At 38.2% G+C, this 21,272-nt stretch overlaps 1 protein-coding gene across 1 annotated transcript in view; it reads left to right on the top strand.

The window, feature by feature from the left end:
* The window catches only part of LOC127622725 (SH3 and multiple ankyrin repeat domains protein 3-like), a 236,979-nt gene that overhangs the window by 197,878 nt on the left and 17,829 nt on the right, over positions 1-21,272 (top strand). The window contains 2 exon segments of the mRNA XM_052096777.1: positions 13,396-13,468; positions 20,592-20,674. Of these exon segments, the coding sequence (XP_051952737.1) occupies positions 13,396-13,468; positions 20,592-20,674 (156 nt within the window).

Raw genomic sequence — 21,272 nt, 5'->3', positions numbered from 1 at the left:
ATATATATATATATATATATATATATATATAATATTTATATATATATATATATTTTCACTTTACTTTTATATATAAAGTGAAAGCTGATTGAAATGTCAACTTTGCATTTTTTATACAAAATATTCACAAAGTTGCAACCTAAAAATGACGATAGAATTCCACATCTAACATTGAATTGCTACTATGTTAAAAGTACTATAAAATAAACAAGTAAATTAATAAATATACATTATATTTCTGGAACAAGTTTCACCCAACTTTTGCATTAATGCTTTAGGAGATTATTTGCTAAATTATCAAATGTATTTACAGTCTATGCTAAAGTTGAAATATTTCATAATGTATGATTTACCCTTTAAATATTTATATATTTACAAATTTATTACATATGTTGGGAATTTTTTTTTAATTTTTAATTTTTATTTTATTTTTTGCATGATTTGTCACTGATTCTTGAGATAAGGTATATTAAGGTTTTAAATACAAAAGTTTAAAAAGTTTAGAAAAAAAAAAAATAGGTTTAAAAATGCAACAAAATTTATAAATATAAATAACAAATGAAAGGTGTGGATCTGTAAGATATCAAACAATACATAAAGTAAACTTTAAAATATATTTTCCTTAAACTACGTGTCACAGTTGTGTCATCACTGCGTCAGATTGTTGTGGTTAGTTGTTACTCTGAGGGCCTCTTTCCCACTTTCTGTTCATGGTGGATGCAACAGTAGGACACGTGGTCTGGTAAGTTTTATATATAAATTTGTATGTATTTTAAACAATGTTTACGTTTCTGCGGTTACAGCTTCAACATGTCAACTCCGTCATTACCGTTATGATAATTTCTGTTATAGTTATAAGATAATTTTGGCATTTTAGTTTAGGTTATAGAGGCAGCTTCAACTAAGGAAAAAAATAGATGTCTACGTAAAAACATGATTATGATGAAAAAAATATACAATTTTGTCAACTCCCAATTTTGGGCATTTTACCACATGCCTCGTTTTTTCCCGCTTTTCTACTGTTTCACTTGTGTGTATATTGTCGAGCACGCCCGTTTTATTTTTCGTTCTTTTTTTTCGCTTGTCTACATCTCGCATTTTGACTGCGTGCATTCGTTTTCTCCTCTGTTTTACACGGATTATTGCATCAATCTCAAACATCTGCTGATCAGGAACCACCATAAAATCAGCAAACAATTCTGTGAGGGATTGACATCGATCTCAAACCTTGCTTCTCAAGAACAACCATAAACAACAACAAAAAAAAATTGCGGTAAGTCATGGCATCCATTCATATTTTAGCTTTGTGCATTGCATGCCACATGTTTACTATAGCTTCTTCCATCAGCAGTGAGGGGTTCACATTTGATAAATGTAAGGAATTAGTCAGGCTGACGGAGAAGGTTAATGAGGTAGAGGCACGCATCCGAATGCTAGTGGAGATCAGTGAGAAAGAGAAGCCAGTAGATACTGTTTCGGATGCGGGTAGAACAGCGAGCAACACACACACTGTGGTCCTGTCTGTAGAACCCACACAGCAGGGCATTTGGATGATGTCTTATTTGCTCAACAAAGCAATCACTCTCCGGTTCCTGTTGGGGTTTACGATCGATTTTCCCCAGGATATTTTATTGTAAGATACGTGGAAATAGAGACTCCAGCCACTATTGTTAAATGCATTTTGGGGGCTCGGGCATCTGACATCAGTTCAAATTTACTGGCTAATGCTGATTGTAATTTGGCTCATAGTCTTAATAATGATAGTATAGTAAACACAACCCCCTCACTATAATAATAGAACAAATATTGATTAAGGTGCATTCTGATTTCCTTGTTGAATTTGCACATTTCTATCAGATCTAGTAGTTAATGTGGATTGAGCTGTAATTGTTGGTGACTTCAACATTCACATAGATAATGAAAATGACTCATTGGAATTAGCATTTATCGATTCGATATCGATTGATGCACCCTAATGTGCATTTTGGAGTACATTCACTTGCATTGTTTAAAGAGGAGTCCTGAAATTAAATCCTGTTTTGATGAAGAAAGAAACTCAGGAACATCTTGGATGGCCTGAAAGTGAGTAAATTATCAGCAAATATTAATTTTTGGGTGAACTATTCCTTTAAGTGACCTTCTACCACACTATATTCCATCACGTTCATTACGATCACAAAATTCTGGCCTGTTTAATAGATCCTAGCATATCAAAATGCACCAAAGGAGGTAGCTCCTTTTCATATTTGGCTCCTAAACTATGGAAAATCTCCCTAACACTGATCGGGACTCAGACACACTCACTCAGTTTAAGTCTAGACTAAAGACTCATCTATTCAGCCAGGCATACACCTAATTTATCCTTCAACTTAGTTAGGTCTGCCGGAACCAGAAACATTTATCATAATCTATAACTCTGCAATAAATCGAATGGCATCTACGCTAATATTATCCTATTTGTTTTCCTGTCTCAACCTCGGGACTCCTATCCTGAGGTCACCAGAACCGGCGGGATCCAGCTCCATTCCTGCTTCATGTTGGACTCCACTGCTACGTGTCTCTGAGTGATGATGATTAAAGGCAGCCGATGCCAGCCAAACATCACTACAGTCTATTACGATGGACTTCAGAGGATGAACTGATGCCAACTCCAACCATAAGATATGGGATACTTCATATGCCATTGCCTGAACCTTGGATTTAGGATGGACCTCATCGAAATGACCAGCTGGTTGAACTGCGATGCACCTCACTGATCTCTGCCTGCATCACCTCGGTCTAATAAGACTATTTCCTTTAGAGGGAGTGCTCATGAGACAACATGCAGTGTACGGATTTAAGTGCCTTAAGTGTCCAGATACTTTTTGGGGACAGTGTATGTCTGGTTTTATCTAGCACAACCGAGAAAAGAAAGTCTTTCACTATTTTGAATGAATAGTTTAGTCTGGGTCTTATGGACTGTGCTAATTCTCTTCTACTATACTCTATCCTGATCTGATTCCATTTTGAATGACTTAATAAACCTCAAGGGCCTCTCTGATGCATGTATAATGGAGCTTGTTGGCAAAAAAAAAAAAGAGAAAGAAATTCATTCAGTGTTTCTAAGCTGTGGATATGAGCACAGGACAGTCACCATTCAGAATGAATCACTCAATGTCTGTTCAGAGTTGAGAGATACGAGCTCAATGTATCTATTTGGTCCACATTAGTCTCTGGCGTAGACGACCAGGAGAGAATTTGGGACGGCAAAATGTGCAGAGCCCTTGAGATTGAGCTCAAGCAAGCACTAGATATCCACTGCAGAAGGTCGGAGATAAAACTTTGTCACAGATATTACGACACAATGAGAGCTGGGTCAAAAAAAATTATAATTCCCATTAATCATGATCTTAACTTGAACAATCCCTATATTGATTCTTTTTTTATTATTATTTATTTATTTATTTATTTTGGGATTTTCTCCCCAATATGAAACGCCCAATTCCCAACGCGCTCGAAGTTCTCGTGGTGGCGTAGTGACTCGCCTCAATCCGGTTGACGGAGGACGAATCTCAATGTCCTCCGCGCCTAAGAGTGACAATCCGCGCATCTTATCACGTGGCTTGTTGAGCATGTTACCGCGGAGACATAGCACGTGTGGAGGCTTCACGGTATTCTCCGCAGCATCCACGCACAACTCACCACATGCCCCACCGAGAGCGATAACCACATTATAGTGACCACAAGGAGGTTACCCCATGTGACTCTACCCTCCCTAGCAACCAGGCCAATTTGGTTGCTTAGGAGACCTGGCTGGAGTCACTCAGCACGCCCTGGATTCAAACTTGTGACTCCAGGGTGTGATAGACCCCCGCATATTGATTCTTAAGATCAAAAGATTGACCTTTTATTCAATGCCAGGGGTGCTCATCCAGTCGATTGTAAGACTTCGTAACACTTCAAAAGAAAAAACAGTAGTGAGAAAGTACACAAATAACGATATTTTCTCTTTTCTGTCAAATATACTTCTAACTTAATAAAAATGCCTGTGTTGTTGAGGTATTCATATATACCGGACAAAATATCAGAATTATGATGTTTAAACGCAGCCTAGTAGACCTGCCGCTGTCTAGTATGTTGTTAATATTAAAGTTGTGTAAGATGAAAAGTAGTAAAATAAAATGTCAAAATATATATATTTTTCAGATCTGTATTTGTATCTGTTTCTTTACTTACAGTGGTATGTTTGTGTACTTATCCCGTCTCAACCGAGCGGAAAATTTGAGATTACGTCCGTATCATGGCAACGGTAATACATCACAAGAGAGACCGAGTGACCTCCACCCTCTTATGAAGCTTCCCGGAAGCGAAGGTTTATAGTTAAAGTACATCTTTTTTCGCACCAAAAGCGATCGTGTTGCTTTAGAAGACATTAATTTAACCGCTGGAGTCGTATAGATGATGTTTATGCTGACTGTCTGTGATTTTTGGCGCTTCAAAGGTCTGATCACCATCCACTTCCATTTTAAGGACCTGCTGAGCTGAGATATTTTACTATTTATCTTCAAATGTGTTCTGCTGAAGAAAGTCAGACACACCTGAGACATCATGAGGGGGAGTAAATAATGAGATATGACTATGTCATAAATGTGCATAAAACCTCTGTCCTCCTAACCTAGTTTATCCATCACAGAAGCTCGCCTCATAACAGCATGACAATTATGCTCTGTGGCTGACTTTGAAGAAACATACTGTTCTTTAACTGACTTGAATGAAATCCTCACCGTTATCAATCTGATATAGATGCATGCCAGCATTTGGTGCAAGCTTTAATGGAATAAAGTACCTGGACTTCTTTAGTCTGCTTTCATTTCGAAATCTGTTTGTGTCTGGACCATCCGCATCCCATCTGCGGCATATGGACTAGTTCACATAATTCCTTGCTGGCACAGAGGCCCTGCCATGCACGTCGCTGCTCATTTCACATGCGGGCATGATTATGAAAGCTTTTAGCATGCGTTAAACTGTTTAGCCGGAGGATGCGTTCGTGATTGGTTGATGGAATTTGACAAACTTCAATCATTGATCACGTCATCAAAATGGCACAAGGAAGCTTTGAGCCACAGAAGGTCTTTGTAGACTGTTGTTTAACTAATCAGGATTTAACCAGAAGCCATTTTGTAATCTGAAAAGTGGGATTTCCAATAGAATTCAATCAAGTCATCGTCTGGTGATCATTGACTTGATGGCTTGATTCTTTAGTGTGGCGGCATTTTTGCAAAATAACAGTATGTGGTTCATTACACGTGTAACAGCAGTTCTGAGGTGAAATGTCCACTGTGTGGCGCTAAAAGTGAGTTAAATGTTTCCCCAAACAGATGACGTTTTTAAGGATAATGCCACTTTTATTATCCTTTTCTGGTCGGAACTAAAGCGCTGCATTTACTCGGTTACATTTACTTAAGTACATTTTCTCCAAGAAATGTACTTTTAAGAGTATGTTTAATAGTGGGTACTTTTTACTCTTCCTTAAGTAAATTTCTAATTTATTTTACTTAATTTCTTTCATTACGTTACTGTTTTAACTAAATAGGTTTTAATAAATGAATGGGACTTTGAGGACAGCAGAACTTTACAGTTGCGCTTTAAAATATGTTGCAGTGAGTTTTGGTGATTGTGATGACGTGAGCTGGTCTGTGTTGTGGTGATGGTCATTTTCATATTGATTCTGTAACTATGGGCTCTTATGACATCAGTTTCTAAGTATAAATGATTATATCAGTGCTGAAAAATATCAATGCCTACTGTACAAATCCATGTAAACATCTGCGTTAAGTGTAAATGCCTTTTGCTCTGCATGCGTGTTTACTGGAGCGCATCTCTGCGAGTGCACACTGCATAGCAACCTTGCGTATGACAGATGCAGCGTGTTTTTCTCGTGGACAACAGAGAACAATCTCTGAACTTAAATAAGCCTAATACACTTCCGAATACAAAGATAAGGTGCAGTTTACCCTTAGTGTATAGAAATAATTATCTAAATTCTTTCTGCATTGAAAATACTGTAACTAAACTGAACTAAGAATCAATTCAGGGCTTAAAATGCTGTGAAAAAGCGAAGGTAGCCATTAATAAAAGCATGATCTTGCTTCTTTTTATTCAGCATTATATATTCAGGTCGACCGAAAATATCGGTTTTGCCGATTAATCGGCACCGATAGTGATTTCTGGAACTATCGTTATTGGCAAAAATCCACACCAATAATTTGACCAGTTGTGTCCGGTGCTGGAGCGGCTGGGAAGGGCGCGCTTTCATTATACAGTATGAGAGCGGCTTCTAGAGGCGAAATAAAGTGTTTCTTAATAAGTTATACATTTATATTGAAATAATGTGTAGTTAGAGGTTTGTGTTTCTTTACATATTAAAGAGTACACCCAATTAGTTCCAAACAATAATATAAAGATATTGTAAACTGATTATGCAAAACAAACAACACTGGTATCGGCTTGGGATTAGTATCGGCCGATACTGAGATTTCCGATATCGGAATCGGATCAGAAGAGAAAAAGTGGTATTGGTGCATCCCTACTATAAATGTTGTTTTTTCATTCAGTATACATTTTTAAAACTATCGGCTGATTAATCGGTTATCAGCTTGTCTTCCTAACTTAGTTATCGGTATTTGAAAAATCCTACATCAGTGTCCTTAAAGTGATAGTTCAGCCATGAATTAATATTTTGTCATAATTTCCCCACCCTCATGTTGTTCCAAACCTGTGTGACTTTCTGTATTTTGTGGAACCCAAAAGATGTTAGACAGAATGTTAGACACTGATGGTCTCAGTCAGGGCGTTTTAGACCATTCTGGCGCCCTAGGCAAGATCCCTATTGGCGCTCCCATCGGGGGGAGGTATGGCAAAGGCCTCCTCTTTGGCACCCTCCCAGCAGGTGGCGCCCTAGACAGCCTCCTAGTTCACCTATGCCTAGAATCGGCCCTGGTCTCAGTCACCATTCATACACTGACATCTCCTGAATTGTGTTGCATTGGAGAAAGTCATACAGGTTTGGTACAATATGAGGGAAAATTATGAAATAATTTTTAATAATAATAATAATTACTATTATTATTAGTTTTAAATGTGTTACATGTTAAATGTGTATTATGGAATGGAATATTGGAGATTAAACATTCATTATGTTACCTCTGAAAGTAACTAGTTACTCACCACTTGAGTATTCTTTTAATTATATACTTTTTTACTCTTACTCAAGTAATTATTAACATCACTACTTTTACATATACTTTTTTCAAGTAATTCTACTTTTACTTGAGGACAGTTTTTGGCTACACTACCCACCTCTGCTTTTTTGTAATATATTAAATAATTCTCATTAACATTCTTTATATGGGAAAACATGGCAAGGATATTCCAAAAAAATATATATATATATATATTTTTTTTCTTCCACGGATTTAATTTGGAACGACATGAGTCAATAATGAATTAAATTTAATTTTCATTTTTAGGTGAACTGTTCCTTTAAGAGTGACACACACACACACACACACACACACACACACACACACAATGTGTTTTTTTCGTTTCAATTGTTTCAACTTTATTGTCATTGTGAGGAGTACAGGTACAGAGCCAATGAAATGCAGTTGTTTTAGCATATCCCAACTAAGCTGGGGTCAGAGAGCACGGTCATCCATGAAAGGCGCCCCTGGAGCAGATAGGGTCAAGGACCTTGCTCAAGGGCCCAACAGTGTTATCTTGACGGTGCTAGGGCTTGAATCCCCGACCTTTCAATCAGTAACCCAGAGCCTTAACCGCTGAGCTACCACTGGCCCAACGTGTGTGCGTGCGTGCGTGCGTGCGTGAGTGAGTGCGTGCGTGTGTGTGCACGTGCGTGCGTGCGTGTGTGTGTGTGTGCGCGCGTGTGTGTGTGTGTGTTATTGTTTATTTGGCCGTTGTCTTTTAATAAATGCTCTTGTTGTTCATTTAGCCAGAATGCAGAAACTTTTTTATCCTATTTCCTGATCCAATCTGCATGTTGTTTACATGCAATGGACAACTGCATCAACACATCTGAGAAACACATTCCTGAACAGATCATACTGTACATCATTTTGTTTGTCATTAGATGGATGGTGATGGAATATGCCCGTCAGAAATCTCATTCTGTCTCTCCTCATACTATGATAAATGATTGCATTATTCTTGTTCTTGCCACAGCTGGCGGGGTCCCTTGTGATCGGCTATACAGCAAACAATAATGATTACAAAAACACACACACACACAAATACATATGTTGGGTTTATTTATACAATACATAATCGGTAAAGACTTTCTAGGTAAATAGAGGAACATCTTTATATTAAGTATCTTTAACTACTATGTACTAACAATATATACAACATTATTTATTGTGTTGCTACATGTTGTTCTGCAAATGATTCACATTTATGCTACTGATGTTGAGGTACGGGTAGGGGTAGGGGTAGGGGTTTAGGCTTAAGGGTAAGGTTAACATTTTAACTACAGATGCAATTAAATGTGGGTACTTTACTGTATATTAAAGTACAATGCAAGAACACAGATATACATAATAAATGCATTGTATCAATTGCTTAAGTACGTACAGTCCTCTCAGGGCTGGACTGGGAAGAGAAATCAACCCAGGATTTTACATAGCAACTGGCACAAAAGTAGTTCAGCAGTGGGGGTTGTCCTTTTCTGCATATCGCGGCGCCGTTTTGTGGTCCGTTCTGCATAAAGCGTCGGCTCATTTTAGCTTATCGCAGCCCATTCGGTCCATTTCATAGCCGACCCACCGGCTCGGTCCTTCCAATGGCCAGTCCACGCCGATTGGCCCCAAAGTGCGCCGGCCCACCGTGAAAATACCCGGTATGCCAGATTACCAGTCCAACCATGAGCCCCCTACATTGTGAGTAAATCTCTTGTATATGCGACCAAATTACCTGCATCTATTGGCAGCTTATGACGGCTCACTTGGATAAGAAGAGACAGTCTGATGGTTATGTATAGCGACCAGCCACAGTTTGTTTACTTTTAAAAGATGTGCAAATTGATAAAAGAACACCATGTTATTCTTCTATATGTTTTAGACACTTTGTTGTTTACAGACAACTTAATAGCATATTTACTGATACGTTTTTAAAAATTCGGATTTCAAAATTGCCTCTAACTACTTTAACTACTTTTTGAACTACTCTGGACAATTGACATAAAGGTGTATTTACTTTTACTTAAGTAAGACAAATGGGTACTTTATACAATACTGGATATCACTCATTTTTTTCATCAAAATGGTCAAATAGTGTAGCAACTCTCTGTCTCTCTCACTCTCTCTCTCTCTCTCTCTCTCACTCTTTCTCTCACTCTCTCTCAGTCTCTCTCTCCCTCTATTTTTCAATTTCAATTTAAAAGTACTTTATTGGCATGATTGTGTTTACATACAATATTGCCAAAGCATTAATACGCAAAACAGATAATGACAAGACAAATAATAATGATAAGATAGAATTAAAATAAGGTGCCAGGTAATGAATCAAATAAAAATAAAAATAAAAACTATAATAACAATATACACTGTACAGTATAAAATAAAATATGCATTTAACACGACATTATGAACATAAGAGAATAAAAGTACTGTGACTGAAGTACATTAAGGCAGTGATTGGTTTCTGAGGGTGTGCAGCTCAAAAATGAATTTAGCTGCAACTGATGAATGATGGTCCTCCCCCAGTAACAGATTAGATGCTGGTGTTACTGGGGGAGATCAGATCAGATGCTGATCTAATCTGAGTAACACCAGCAGCTGATCTGATCTCCCCCAGTAACACCAGCATCTGATCTGATCTCCCCCAGCAACACCAGCATCTGATCTGATCTCCCCCAGTAACACCAGCATCTGATCTGATCTCCCCCACTAACACCAGCATCTGATCTCCCCCAGTAACACCAGCATCTGATCTGATCTCCCCAGTAACACCAGCATCTGATCTGATCCCCCCAGTAACACCAGCATCTGATCTGATCTCCCCAGTAACACCAGCATCTGATCTCCCCAGTAACACCAGCATCTGATCTGATCTCCCCAGTAACACCAGCATCTGATCTCCCCAGTAACACCAGCATCTGATCTGATCTCCCCCAGTAACACCAGCATCTGATCTCCCCCAGTAACACCAGCATCTGATCTGATCTCCCCAGTAACACCAGCATCTGATCTCCCCCAGTAACACCAGCATCTGATCTGTTCTCCTCCAGAAACACCAGCATCTGATCTCCCCCAGTAACACCAGCATCTGATCTGATCCCCCCAGTAACACCAGCATCTGATCTGATCTCCCCCAGTAACACCAGCATCTGATCTCCCCCAGTAACACCAGCATCTGATCTGATCTCCTCCAGTAACACCAGCATCTGATCTGATCCCCCCAGTAACACCAGCATCTGATCTGATCTCCCCCAGTAACACCAGTATCTGATCTGATCCCCCCAGTAACACCAGCATCTGATCTGATCCCCCCAGTAACACCAGCATCTGATCTGATCTCCCCCAGTAACACCAGTATCTGATCTGATCCCCCCAGTAACACCAGCATCTGATCTGATCTCCCCCAGTAACACCAGTATCTGATCTGATCCCCCCAGTAACACCAGCATCTGATCTGATCTCCTCCAGTAACACCAGCATCTGATCTGATCTCCCCCAGTAACACCAGCATCTGATCTCCCCCAGTAACACCAGCATCTGATCTGATCTCCCCCAGCAACACCAGCATCTCATCTGATCTCCCCCAGTAACACCAGCATCTGATCTTATCTCCCCCAGCAACACCAGCATCTGATCTGATCTCCCCCAGTAACACCAGCATCTGATCTGATCTCCCCCAGTAACACCAGCATCTGATCTTATCTCCCCCAGCAACACCAGCATCTGATATTATCTCCCCCAGCAACACCAGCATCTGATCTGATCTCCCCAGTAACACCAGCATCTGATCTGATCTCCCCAGTAACACCAGCATCTGATCTTATCTCCCCAGCAACACCAGCATCTGATCTGATCTCCCCAGTAACACCAGCATCTGATCTGATCCCCCAGTAACACCAGCATCTGATCTGATCTCCCCAGTAACACCAGCATCTGATCTGATCTCCCCAGTAACACCAGCATCTGATCTGATCTCCCCAGTAACACCAGCATCTGATCTGATCTCCCCAGTAACACCAGCATCTGATCTAATCTCCCCCAGGAACACCAGCATCTGATCTGATCTCCCCAGTAACACCAGCATCTGATCTGATCTCCCCAGTAACACCAGCATCTGATCTGATCTCCCCAGTAACACCAGCATCTGATCTTATCTCCCCAGCAACACCAGCATCTGATCTGATCTCCCCAGTAACACCAGCATCTGATCTGATCCCCCAGTAACACCAGCATCTGATCTGATCTCCCCAGTAACACCAGCATCTGATCTGATCTCCCCCAGTAAAACCAGCATCTGATCTGATCTCCCCCAGCAACACCAGCATCTGATCTGATCTCCCCCAGTAAAACCAGCATCTGATCTGATCTCCCCCAGCAACACCAGCATCTGATCTGATCTCCCCCAGTAAAACCAGCATCTGATCTGATCTCCCCCAGTAACACCAGCATCTGATCTGATCTCCCCCAGTAACGCCTGCATCTGATCTGATCTCCCCCAGTAACACCAGCATCTGATCTGATCTCCCCCAGTAACACCGGCATCTGATCAGTTTCTGCCTCTCTCTCACTCTCTCTCTCTCTCACTCTCTCACCCTTTTGTTCTCTCAATCTCTCACTCTTTATCTCAGTCTCTCTCTCTCACTCTCTCTTTCTCTCACTCTCAAATCTCTCTCACTCTTGCTCTCTCACTCTCTCTCACTCTCACTCTTTTGCTCTCTCACTCACTCACTCTCTCTTTCTCTCACTCTCTCTCTCTCATTCACTCTCTTTCGTGAATTTGATCTGTGTGTCCTTTCTTACCTAATGCACGCTTTTAGTTCTCAGTTCTATTGCGACAGACAAGGACAGAGTCTCTTTTGCTCTAATTCTTTCTCCTGAAATGTAATCAGTTGCCAATATAATGTAATTGTTAATCACACTTGGGCTTCTTAAAGAAGTTCAAAAGTCAGTATTCAGGCTTCGTCGTGGAATTATATGAACTGTTTTGTTAAACAACACACGCTCACGCCCTCAATGTAAAATCTGCCAGCACATTTACAGATACACAATGCAGACAGTGAAATGAAGAGGGGATTGTGGTAAAACAGAGATGTACAAAGGAATAATAGAAGTATGACACAGGGAGGGGTGGAGACAGGGGACGGAAGAAACAGACAGAGGAAAATATGCATTAGTAATCAGACCAGAGCAAGTAGGTCACCGAGTATATTAAGACAAGATAGAGACGGAGGATGAGAAGTTGAATTCAATAACACAGAGAGCAGAGTTTAATTCAATAACTGATGTAATGTAATTTCTTACGTGTCTAGGAATCCAGTGCGCGTGTGTGTGTGTGTGTGTGTGTGTTTGACTGTCTATGCTTGCCAAGACATTTTTGTACGATTCCATGTGTCTATTTTTGTATGTTAGCATACAAGGGTGTGTGTGTGTGTGTGTGTGTGTGTGTGTGTGTGTGTGTGTGTGTGTGTGTGTGCGTGTATTTATCACTTTGTAGGGACCAAATGTCCCCATAAGGATAGTAAAACCCGAAATTTTTGACCTTGTGGGGACATTTTGTCGGTCCCCATGAGGAAAACAGCTTATAAATCATACTAAATTATGTTTTTTGAAAATGTAAAAATGCAGAAAGTTTTCTGTGAGGGTTAGGTTTAGGGGTAGGGTTAGGTTTAGGGGATAGAATATAAAGTTTGTACAGTATAAAAACCATTATGTCTATGGAAAGTCCCCATAAAACATGGAAACACAACATGTGTGTGTGTGTGTGTGTGTGTGTGTGTGTGTGTGTGTGTGTGTGTGTGTGTGTGTGTGTGTCAGCATATTGGCCTTCTGAAGGGGAACTGTGCATTGATTTTCAGCCCAAAGTCCAATCACATAAATCCAGACTTATTAGCCGGACCCTCTGACTGAATTAACTAGACTGCCCCCCCCCCCCCCCCCAAACACACACACACACAGTTGACATTGCCCACATGCATTTAATTAAGCTTGTCTACCATTCTAAACAAACAATCAGGCACATTTCCGCACAAGGTTGATTACACATTTTTGCCGTGGCCTCTGCAATGATAGTGCACAAAAATAACATTGATTGACGTATGTTAAAGGAATGCTTGATGTGCTGTATGTATGACGTATGTTAATATGTGCCATGTTTATCTTTCAGAGACGAGAGAGGATCGAACCAAGAGGCTGTTCAGACACTACACTGTGGGCTCCTACGACAACTTCTCACACAGGTACATACAGAGTCAGGTCAAGTCATTTTTAATAGTATCACGCCAATATTTTATATAAACTGTAAGATTAATGACCAATGTCTTTAAAGTCCATCCTGGATAAACTGCAGAAGTTCACATAGATGCAATTGTCCTTTGTTAGATGGCTGATGAAGGCTTTTGTTGCCATTGAAATTATAGTCTATGTATACCATTTCAAGAGTGTATAGTTTTCCATCATTAGACCGAGGTGATGCAGCCAGAGATCTGTGAGTTGCGTCGCAGTTCAACCGGCAGGTCATTTCGATGAGGTTCGGTGTGGTCCATCCTAAATCCAAGTTTCAGGGAGTGGCATATGAAGTCTCCCATGTCTTATGGTTGGAGTTGGCATCAGTCCCTGTGTATAATTGCATGGACATTTCGATGATTCAGGGCAAACAGATAACAAACAAAAACTGTAAATTCAGTTTTAGTCACAGACTATTTATATCAAGACAGACCACTGGTTTTAAAATAAATGAGAGGAATTGGAACGCCCAAATAAAAGAGGAAGTCCCGCCTTACAGGTAAAAGAGCCAATCAGCCATTAGAAGCAGACATCAATTGTCAGTTAACTCTAGATGGCGCATTAGCTGAACCAGCCTGAAAAAAATTGTGTTTTTGTTTTGTTTTTTAGCATAATCTGAGCTAAAGACTCACAGTTTGTGATACTAACATTGTCCGATTTTACTGCTGATTTTAAATATATTCTTTGATTGTAATCTTGACCAACTGTTTTGGAGATATCAGTCTTTCCCCATTTAAAGGGACAGTTCACCCCAAAAATTTAATTCTCTCATCATTTGCTCACCCTCATGATATCCCAGATGTGTATGACTTTCTTTCTTCTGCAGAACACAAATGAAGGTTTTTAAAAGAACACTTCAGCTCCGTTGGTCCTCACAATGCAAATGAATGGTGACCAGAACTTTAAAGGCCTAAAAGGCAGTATAAAAGTAATCCATAATATTCCAGATGTTTAATTCAGACCTTCTGAAGCGATGTAATAGGTGTGGGTGAGAAACAGATCAATATTTAAGTCCTTTTTTTAATTGTAATTCTACACTTTCACTTTCACATTCAGTCACCTACTGGTTGGGGCTGGTCAAAAGTGGAGATTGATAGTAAAAAAGGACTTATTGATCTGTTTCTCACACACACCAATAAGAATACATAGATTAAACCAATGGAGTCTTATGAATACTTTTATGCTGCCTTTATTTTCATTTTTGGACCTTCAAATTTCTGGTCACCATTCACTTGCATTGTATGGACCTGCAGAGCTGAGATATTCTTCTAAAAATCTTCATTTGTGTTCTGCATAAGAAAGAAAGTCATACACATCTGGGATGGCATGAGGGTGAGTAAATGATGAGAGAATTGTCATTTTTGGGTGAACTATCCCTCTAAGTAGATAGTAGCTGCACTTTTATTTAGCCTAAAGTTGCTCCTCCTTTGCATAAAGTTAAACTTTTCTCAACTTTCTCAAGTCGCTGGACACACCTACATCTAGTCGCCAAAAGTCGCTGTCACCGAAGTCGCCAGCTCTCATTGAAAATGACTGAGATCAAGTCGCTTTGTCACTGGAAGTCGCTGCATGTGTGTACGAGGCTTGACTCTGTGGCTGCTGTCTTGACTTAACAGACAGGTTTGTTGCATGAAGGCACCTTAAGGGGAAAATAGTCTCAGATTGCATAAAAACCAAGACAACGGAATTTAAGAGAATATTTAATAACTAAAATAAGTGGACATAAATACATTTTAGTGCTGTTGATTTAACACGTTAATTCAGTGAGCTTAATTGTATATAATAAAAAAAAAAATGCATTTAATCATGTCACCGGACCGTATTAAGGAAGATTCCTGAGAAATTCTAGCTTGAAGTACCACCTGTTTTCTCCAGGGGGCAGTAAGTGAAACTTCAGCTGTATAGGCAATGTGCAGCTTATACAGAGAACAAAACAACCCTTCAGGAACATGCATGATTTTTCCCCCCATTCTATTCAGGTAGGTCCCGCCTCCTGCGCTCTAATTGGCTACTAATTCACAAGTGGTCTGCGATTGGGACGTTGAGACGTTGTTCATATAGTCTTAGCAACCATAGCAAACTGAGGGACATCATATCATATAAATTGCAGAAAAGCCACTAAGACAAGACAAAAGTATCACATGCATGTATGAATAATCCAGTATACATTCTATACAGCTCAATATATATGATATGTAACATAAATTGTCACTTCTATTCTATAACTTCTTATCATTAAATAATTCTACAATAACTTTTTAATAATTTTGAATGTTTAACTATAGGTAGTAGAATGCTTAAACACACCTTCATGCCATCCCAGATGTGTATGACTTTCTGTCTTTTCCACAACACAAATGAAGATTTTTAGAAGAATATCTCAGCTCTGCAGGTCCATACAATGCAAGTGAATGGTGACCAGAACTTTGAATATCTAAAAAGCACATATAGGAAATGTAAAAGTAATCCATAAAACAAAAGTAATCATAGAACAATATTTAAGTCCTTTTTTTACTATCATTCTCCGCCTTTGACCAGCCCCAATCAGTAGGTGACTGAATGTGAAAGTGAAAGTGTAGATTATCGGCAGAAAACGTACTTAAAATTGTTCTGCTTCTCACTCACACTGATCATATCACTTCAGAAGACCTGGATTAAACCACTGGAATCTTGTGGATTACTTTTATGCTGTGCGTATGTGCTTTTTGGACCTTCAAAGTTCTGGTCACATTCTCTTGCATTGTATTCTAGAGACTATTTTGTGTGACAATCCCAGGAGATCAGCAGTTACAGAAATACTCAAACCAGCCCGTCTAGCACCAACAATAATGCCACGGTCCAAATCACTGATATCAAATTTTTTTCCCCCATTCTGATGGTTGATGTGAACATTAACTGAAGCTCCTGACCCGTATCTGCATGATTTTATGGACTAGACTGCTGCCACATGATTGGCTGATTAGATCGCATGGATGATTGTTGGTGCCAGACAGGCTGCTTTGAGTATTTCTGGTCTCTAGAGCCAAAAACATCCAGAGAAATCCAGTGGGCAGTTCTGCGGACAGAAATGGGGCAATGGTGGCTCAGTGGTGGCTCAGTGGTTAAGGCTCTGAGCAACTGACCAGCAGGTCGGGGTTCAAGCCTCAGCACCATTAAGATGCCACTGTAGGGCCCTTGAGCCTATCTGCTCATTATTTCATCATTATATATTGAATTACTGTTATTCAAGGGACTCTCTCAGCAAATATTTATATATGCAATGAATTCGATTAATTTATCGGCACACCATGTAATTAATTCAATTAAAATTTTAATTGAATGACAGCCCTAATTAATTTACTTGTTTTCTTTCAGCTATGAATATAACCGTGCTGAACCTCATTTGACAGAATTTGGTGCAAACATTAGATTCGGGTCTGTGCAGCATTTTTCAGGTTTTAGTTTTTAAGGGTTTTTGCTGTGGCTTGTTTTATGCATGAACCTTTACAGCCATCTAGAGGCTGAAGATGGTTAACACTCTCCAGGACAGCATGACATCATTTGTTTTATTTAGGACCACTCTTGTTTCAAACCTTATTTTAAACAGTTGCAAATATATCATTTCATCACCAATGTCTGTGACGTATTTCTTGTGTTGTTGCTGTGTTTGTTTCAAAGTAGAAATAATGCAAGTAACTTGAGGACACACCGGCACATCAGGTCATAAATTTTAGGGGCATGTTTACTGTTCTGTGGTATATATGTACATATATATATATATATGATTGATTGATTGATATAGCAAAGAAGAAGGTATGAGATGACAGACCTGGGGAATAGATAGAGAGAGAGGTAGAGAGAGGTAGAGAGAGAGAGAGAGAGGTAGAGAGAGAGAGAGGTAGAGAGAGAGAGAGAGAGAGGTAGAGCGAGAGAGAGAGGTAGAGAGGGAGAGAGAGAGGTAGAGGGAGAGAGAGAGGTAGAGAAAGAGAGAGAGAGAGTAGAGAGAGAGAGGTAGAGAGAGAGAGCGAGAGGTAGAGGTAGAGAGAGAGAGAGAGAGGTAGAGAGAGAGAGAGAGAGAGCGAGAGGTAGAGAGAGAGAGAGAGAGAGACACCAATGTCTTCTGTATTTACACCTGATTAGCATCACCTGGTTTTGTCTTAGTGGACAAAAGTTTTTTTAATTATTAATAATATTAATAGACAATGTTTTACTGCTTATTTTTTAAGAAATGATAATTATAGATTTTTCCCAACTAAACTTGCCAACATTTCTTTTATCAAGTTTTTCAGATTGCATTATTTTATTTATTTGAACTGTTTTCGGATGGTTATCCCATGTCGACATTTTTCACTTTAAGCCCCGTAAAAAATATCAAAATGACTTCAAAATGAGCTCAGAAATTGAAAGCTTGTTCATCATAGTGAGTAATGCATTTTTTATGTATTTGTGAATAAACTAAGACAAAAATCAGTACATAAATGGATTAATACATCAAAGCTAATGTTATCACCACGGGACCTTTTTGTAAGAGGCATGTTAAAGAGTTTTCACTTGTGTATTTATAACATGGATATTGTAATATGAAGTACAAGCGCATTTGTTTTATAAATCATCCGGTGTCCCAGTAAGTAATTGGCTTTACTTGGATTTTATTATGCAGTAATTCCTAAACAATGCCCATGTGTTTAACCGATGCTCGACTGCTCTTCTGTAGGACACCCCCGTTCTTGTTAACCCGAGGCGCTAACGAAACCGAATCATCTGTAATTGATCTAATTGATTCTCCACTCCTTAATTAGATTCTTGTCACCCCTAATGCATCAGTGATGAAGTCCCTCGGGGTGCAGCAGACAAGAATCAGTGAGAGAGAAAGATATGAATATTCTTCTAATAGTTCATGAGACAGACGCCAGTCATTGTGCTGGTCTCAGATCATGTGACCTCACAAACAGCTTGTAGGGACACAGTCATCATGTTCCACTTTCGTGGTAATTATTCTACATTACTCTCTATTTTTAGACAGATTGTGAGTTTTGTAATTAAAGTGCTAGGATGTTATAAGAAATGATTTCTATCGTAGAGTGAATAGAATTTAAGAATGACCTTAAGGTCATAAGGTCGCTTGCAAAGCCAAGATCATTGTTTGATTCCCATTTACTGCTCAAATGTTGGAGAGACTGGGGCTAGTTGTCACAAGGATTATATCTCAGTAGCGATAAGAGGTCAAAAGGCCAATTGCAAAAATGTTCTTACTCTAGTTTTGTAAACAATTAAATAATAATATTATCTGTGAATTCTATTAATTTATTAAATATTCTATCTTTGGACCGGTTCAACCATGTAGACAATTGTACAATTTTTAAAGTCTATTATATTATATTATATTATATTATATTATATTATATTATAATAAATATTATATTATTATAATACATATTATATTATAATATTATATTATTATTATAAATATTATATTATAATAATATAATATAATACAATATAATATAAAATAATATTTATTATAATATAATATTATAATTATTATAAAAATATTATATTAATTTAATATAATACAATATAATATGTATTATAATATAATATTTATTATAATATGATATAATATTTAATATAATAATATTGTATATTATAATTCATTTGATATAATATTATAATAAATATTTATTATATTAAATTAAATATTATATTGTAATATATATTATATTATAATAAATATTATATTATTTTATATTAAATATTATATTATATTATAATAAATATTATATTATATTAAATTTTATATTACAATAAGTATTACATTTTTATAATAAATATTATATTATATTAAATAAAATATTATATTTTTATAATAAATATTATATTATAATAAATATTATATAATATTATAATAAATATTATATTGTATTATATTATAATAAATATTAGATTATATGATAATAAATATTAGATTATAATATATTTGTTCAAAGTAATTTTTATTATTTTTTTCTGGGGTTAAAAGCAAAATGTTTCTATATTTTGTGTATATAAATGTCTACATATTGTGGTATGACCATTCGGAGACAGTTAAAATAAATATATACATATATACAAGTATTTTTAATTTTTTATATATATGTTATATATATATAATTTTACACAGTTTTTAACTAATCATTTGAAACCACCATACCAAACCATATTTTGTGTTTCCAAAAAATGTATTGCAAATATATGAAATCTTGCAAGTTGATTACGTCAGATTAATTACGATCCCAGGATAAAATATGAAAAGTGTGAAACGTGGAATAAGATAAACGAGCATCACATTAACCAAGGGTTTAGAATAACACTTCGAGTTGCTTTGGGTAAAAGCATCTGCCGAATGAATCACTGCGAATGCAGAACGGCACAGTTGCTCATAGCAATGATGTTAGCAGTGTTATATTTGAATGTCTAAGTACACTATTTGTATATGTGTGTTGGCGGGGGGCTGATCGTGTCTACAGGCGTGTAACTGTAGCTCACATAAGGAATAAGGAAGAACAGATTTGTCCCTGCTGTTAGCACTGATGATAGCTATGTCCATGCATCCAGACAGATGGACTGTGTATGTGTGTTTAGGGGGGTTAGTGCAGGGAAAAGACCACTATCAAGATAAATGCTTTGTCTCTCTTTTGTGAGCACTCTCTCTCTATTTTCACTGATGGGCTGCACTGTAAGGCATGGATGTTTAACAATGTCATTTTTGGTATTTGTGCCTTTGAAAGGATTTCTTTTGTCTCCACTGCATTTAGAGTTGGACATAGAGTGAGAGAGAAAGAGTTAAAGGCCCTCAGTTTGTCTCTCCTTTGATGTAATAGCATAAGAAGCACGATGTTAGCCTTTGATTCAATCTTCTAATGCAGTTAGAGGGGCTACTCTGGAGTCGAACAGAAGGACAGACGATCCACCTGGGACTCTCACAGCCTCAGATATAAACCTGATTGGTTCATCTGTGGAGAAGGGTGGCATTGTGGTTGTCTGGTGGGGGGCGTCCCAGGTATAGCCCATCATGGTGCTGGAGTCTGACCTCACTGTCCTGCTCTCTCTCATCCCCAGTGATTACATCATCGAGGAGAAGAATGCTGTTTTACAGAAGAAAGAAAATGAGGGATTTGGCTTTGTCTTGCGAGGAGCGAAAGGTAAGACGAGGCGTCAAGCTCTGGACGAAATAGGACATGGCCTCAGTTTGATGCTGTTACAGTCAAAAGTTACATCAACGTTCACATTATATTTTTAGAGGAATATCTCAGCTCTGTTGTTCTGCATAATGCAAGTAAATGGTGACCAGTACTTTAAAGGTCCAAAAAAGGGCATGAATGCAGCATAATAGTTATCTCCAGTGGTTTAATCCATGTCTTCAGAAGCGATATAATAGGTGTGGGTGAGAAACACATTAAAACCTTTGACCAGCCCCAGCTAGTAGGTGGCTGAATGTGAAAGTGAAAGTGTAGATTTACAGTAAAAAAAGGACATAAATATTGATAATTTTCTCAACCACACCTATCATATCGCTTCTGAAGACATGGAATATACCACTGGAGTCGTATGGATTACGTTAATGCTGCCTTTGTGTACTTTTTGGACCTTCTGAGTTCTGGTCAACATTCACTTGCATTGTATGGACCTACAGACTAAAAATCTTCATTTGTGTTCTGCTGAAGAAATGAAGTCATACACATCTGGGATGGCATGAGAGAGAAAATTATGAGAGAAAGAACCTTTGAAGAACCTTTGTTT

The sequence above is a fragment of the Xyrauchen texanus genome, chromosome 29, assembly GCF_025860055.1.
Source record: "Xyrauchen texanus isolate HMW12.3.18 chromosome 29, RBS_HiC_50CHRs, whole genome shotgun sequence".
Lineage (NCBI taxonomy): Eukaryota > Metazoa > Chordata > Actinopteri > Cypriniformes > Catostomidae > Xyrauchen > Xyrauchen texanus.
Note: the sequence above shows the minus strand (reverse complement) of the source record. Positions and strands in the feature narration are given on the sequence as shown.